The 5,169-nt window shown below is 41.4% G+C and overlaps 1 protein-coding gene across 1 annotated transcript; it reads left to right on the top strand.

Moving 5' to 3' along the window:
- Positions 1-247: 247 nt before the first annotated feature.
- LOC148938739 (uncharacterized) lies at positions 248-940 on the top strand. The gene has a single exon (XM_089107568.1). It carries the CDS (start codon positions 248-250, stop codon positions 938-940), a length of 693 nt encoding a protein of 230 aa, XP_088963694.1.
- Positions 941-5,169: the final 4,229 nt, after the last annotated feature.

Below are 5,169 nucleotides of genomic sequence, written 5' to 3'. Positions count from 1 at the left end.
CTGAAATAGAAAAGGATATGGCTCAGGGTCTCCAAATACTTTGAAAAGTGGGGCATAGGTCTCAGCAAGCAGGAATTTTTTGACCAAGTCCAAGACTATCTCATCAAGAACAAAGTTCAAACAATATTTAAGGACAACCAATCTGGTCATGACTGGTGGGTGGGGTTCAAGTGCCGAAACAAAATTTCACTAAAGAAACCAGAAAGGTTAGAAAACAAGACTTTTGCAGCAATCTGACCCCTTCATAATGTATGGTTTTTATGAGCTGTTGTATGAAACTACCATAGCGATGGATATTCTTGACAAGCCCCAATGCTGGTTTAATTTGGATGAGACATCTTTCTGCAGGGATCCTGGCAACACGAAATTTGCTAGAGCCAAAGGCTCCCCAGCCACTCGTAGAACAGGTGGTAATGGACGTGAAAATACAACTGCCTTGGTTTGTATCAGTGCAAACGGAGAAAAACTCACACCTTTAATAGTTTTCTCTGCAAAGAATACCTGGACCTCATGGTTACCTGAAGATGGAGCTTACCCTGGTGCATCTTACTCATCTACCAATAAAGGGTGGATGACGTCTGATCTCTTTATGAACTGGTTTGAATTCCAGTTTCTTCCTCATGTAAAGGAAAAGGCACTTCTCATCTTAGATGGACATGGCTCACATCTTTCTCTTGCTCTTGCAAAACTTGCAAACGAAAATAACGTGACAATTCTCAAGCTACCTCCACATGCATCCCACATGCTTCAACCTCTCGATAAAGTGGTTTTCAAGGGAATGAAAGTGTCTTATGATCAGAATCTCTTGAAATGGCAGAGGGAGCACCCTGGCAACATTCTGTCAAAGAAGGATTTTGTATGTCTCTTATCAAAGGTATGGGATACCTATTTCACTCCTAGTCTGATTGAAAAGTCGTTCAAAGCAACTGAAAATCTTTGATCTGAGTGTTCCAATGAGAGTAAACCCATCCGTAATTGACCAAACCAAGTTTGAACCTACCAAGTTGAGACGCTATGCACAAATGAAAAAGGAGCAAGAGGAAAATTCAGGCACATCTAAAGTCACAACCACTGTCAACACTGAACTAGAAAAAATTACCTTTTCTGTTACCTTTAGTCCAAGGAAGTTGCTTGGCAACCAATCAAAAACTTTTGAAGAGATTCTTCTTGACTCAATCAAGCGGCCCGACCTACAATCAGTTTCAGGAATAGAAAAACGGAAGAAAATTGCAAGAGAGGCAGAAGTGATAACATCAAAAGAACATCTAGAGGTGCTTAAGAGGGAAGAAAATCTGAAAGCAAAAGGCAAAGGGAAGAAGAAAAGTTCAGATGGGAAGGGTATAAAATCGAAAAAAAAAAATTTCTTAAGAGGGAAGCCAATAGATACGGGTGATGGCAAATCAAACATCAGCCTTGAATTAGGCTGTGATGAGGATGATCAGAGTATTCAAGATACTATTCAAGAAAGTGACAGTGATGACAAGGAGACACCCAGTAAGCAAAAGATTGTTCCCAAGCTAAATGAGTACTATGCAGTTAGATATTGTAATATTCCTTACTTACTTGCCATGCCTTGCTTGTATTTGTGTATGCTTGCTGTTATGTATTGCTTGTGCTTTGCTTATGCTTGTATTATTCCAGGTTTTGTGACCTGGGTTTTTGAAGTATATGCTTGAAGAGACAAATCGTTGCATGGTGTCAGAGTAGAAGATGGATACCACCGTCCCATATCCTGAGCTGAACTGGGAATCGGACAATCTAAAAGAGGCTTGGACTAGATTCAAAAGTCATGCTAATCTAATGTTTGATGGACCCTTGAGCGGAAAAAGTGAGAAAATCAAGTGTGCATATCTGCTAATTTGGCTTGGTGAAAAAGGACGAGATATGTTCAGCACTTGGACGCTAGCAGCTGATGAAAAAGACAAAATTTGTGTATACCTTGCCAAATTTGATGACTACTTTAATCCACAATCAAACCCCATATTCTCCCGATATACATTCCACAAACGTGACCAAAGGGAAGGCGAAACTATAGAATAATATGCAACTGAACTGAAAATCTTAGTGCGAGACTGCTCATATGGAGCTACGATTGTTGACGAAATGGTCCGTGATCGCCTCATCTTCGGAACATCATCCCAGAAGATTCGTGAAAGACTACTGCAATCGGGATCTGAATTGACTCTCTCAGATGCTATCAAAATAGCAAGAACCTACACAGAAACCCAGGTACAACTTAAGACAATGTCAGCAGAATCAACTAGTCATGGAAAACAAGAAGTTGATATCATCAAGAAGAATCAAAATAGACTGTGGAAACCCAATCGTGACCGAATTGAAAACCGTGAATGTTACTTCTGTGGCGGAGACTATTCACAGAATCACCAGTGCCCTGCAAAAGGGAAGATCTGCAGTAACTTCAGAAAACCCAACCATTTTGCACGTGTCTGCCGTGGTAGCAAAAAGACTGTGAACATCATCAGTTCTGAAGCTCAACAAACTGACGAACTATTCATCCATCATCTAATGATGGATAAAGCTGATGACGAGCCATATGCTAAACTAAGAATCGCCAACCAGTTCAGTGTGAAATTCAAGATTGACACAGGGGCACAAGCTAGTATCATTACCAGACAGACGGTGGAAAGACTGAATCCAGAACCTGCAATCCACCCTACAAACCGCATTTTAACAAGCTTTTGTGGTCAGACTATTCCCGTCCTGGGGACATGTAAGATCGACTGTGCCTACAAATCAAATGATAGTCAACCCATAGAGTTTTTTGTAGTGCATTCAACCCCTACTCCTATCCTTAGCTTCAGTGCAAGTCGTCAACTGAACCTGGTAAAGCTGATACTTAGTCTTCAATCTGGAAAGCCCAGCACTGATAAGATACTCACCAAATTTTCCGACCTATTTGTAGGAGTTGGGAAACTGGAAGGTGAATGTAAGATAATCCTCAAGGACGATGCACAGCCATCCATTCAGCCCACGAGACGAATCCCCTTGAGTCTCCAGTCCAAATTCAAGGAAGAACTAGATCGTATGGGAAACCTAGGAGTCATTGAGAAGGTGACCCATCCAACTGATTGGGTGAACTCAGCTGTGGTTGTTGAGAAACCAGATGGAACCTTGAGAGTCTGTATAGATCCTCACGATCTCAACAAAGCCATAAAGAGACCCCACCATCCTATGCCAACTTTTGAGGAAGCTGTGCAAAAGCATGTAGGCGCTAAGTATTTCTCCAAGATAAATGCCCAGACAGGATATTGGAACTTATGTCTTGATCACAAGTCTTCTGAACTGACTGAATCTTCCAAAATTCTCAACTTCACATGGGCGATACATATTTAGATGTGTACCCTTTGGACTCAAAGTCTGCATAAGAAGAGTTCCAACGCCACATGGAAGAGGCATTCAGCAACCTCAAGAGATTCTCAGTAATTTCGGATGACATGATCATCTCTGGTGTATCTGAAGAGGACCATGACAGAAATCTTCAAAAAACCCTTTTAAGAGCTAGAGAAAAGGGAGTCAAGCTTAACAAAGATAAGTGCATTTTCAAATCAACTTTGATACCTTACTTCGGACACATCATTTCCGAAAACAGAATCCACCCAGATCCTGAGAAAATCCAAGCAATAGAAGAAATGCCATCACCCAAATCCCAGGAAGGACTACAAACAGCCCTTGGGATGCTAAACTGCCTTTCACGCCATATCCAAAATTTGTCAAGCCTAAACGAACCTCTTAGGACCTTAGCTAAGCAGAAGCAATGCAACTGGACAAATGAACATGAAGCCACACTCACGAAAATTAAAGCGTCGATCATAACAACAATTTCGCTCTTCGATCCTACAAAAAATCAAATAGAGATCCAAGTTGATGCTTCCAAATCAGGACTCGGCGCTGTCCTGCTTCAAGAGAATAAAATTGTTTCATCGAAATCGCTGAATGAAACAGAGCAGAGATACTCGCAAATCGAAAAGGAGCTGTATGCCATTGTTTTTGGATGTCGCCATTTTCATCAGTATCTCTATGGCCGTCACTTCCAAGTCACCAGTGACCATAAACCCCTGGAAACAATCCCCAATCGGCCGATCAATAAGTTGTTACCAAGACTTCAAACAATGATGTTACATCTACAACCCTACGATTTCAGTATAACATATCGACCAGGCACCAAAACACTGATCCCAGAGACCCTCTCCCGGCTCCAATTAGAAACTAAGGAACTATTGCTTCACAGAGAAATTGAATACTATGTACACTCTGTTATGAAACTACTACCAATCAGTCAAGAAAAGCTATCAGAGTTGAAACAAGGAATGCTCAGAAATCCACAGCTGAGGGTTCTGAGGAAAATGGTAGAAGAAGGTTGGCCCAAAAAAAGATCAATGGTTCCGTCATCCATAGCTGAATTCTGGACAGTAAAAAGTAATCTCAGTGTTGTTGATGACATCATCATGAAAGATGACCGTCTTGTCATCCCAGACAGCATGCAAATCGCTGTATTGCAAAGCATCCATGCTTCACATCTTGGTATTGAGAAGACGAAAAACACAGCCAGATCAGTCATTTTCTGGCCAAAGATGAGTCAGACAATAGAAGATTTCGTCAAGAAGTGTGATGCGTGCTGCACTTATTCTACAGCAAATGCAAGAGAACCCTTGCTTCATCACGATATTCCCAGCTACCCTTGGGAGCATGTTGGCATTGATCTGTTTTACATATCCGGAAGATACTATCTGATCATAGTGGATTATTACAGTCGATTTTTTTTATCTGATTAGCGTTGAATAAATACTTAAACCAAACTCATAATACATAAGCTAAAATCTCACTTCTCTAGATTCGGGATACCCTTGATGATTACATCTGATAATGGCCCACAATTCACTTCAGAAACGTTCAAGGATTTCATGAGACAGTGGGGAATACGACACAACACCTCTAGCCCGAACCATCCTCAGTCCAACGGACTCGCTGAGAAAACAGTTGGTATTGCTAAGGCCATGATCATGAAAACAAAGAAATCGAAAACTGACCTCGAGCTAGCTCTCCTTGAGTACCGCAACACACCAGTCGATGGTCTAGCTTCCCCAGCCCAACTGCTAATGAGTAGAAACTTGAGATCCCTAGTGCCCTGCACCATTGAGCACTTATCTC

The sequence above is a fragment of the Artemia sp. Qi Xiang Cuo genome, unplaced genomic scaffold (genome assembly GCF_049724085.1).
Source record: "Artemia sp. Qi Xiang Cuo unplaced genomic scaffold, ASM4972408v1 HiC_scaffold_2985, whole genome shotgun sequence".
Taxonomy (NCBI): Eukaryota; Metazoa; Arthropoda; class Branchiopoda; order Anostraca; family Artemiidae; genus Artemia; species Artemia sp. Qi Xiang Cuo.
The sequence above is the reverse complement of the archived record's forward strand: the minus strand, read 5'-3'. Positions and strand labels throughout refer to the sequence as shown.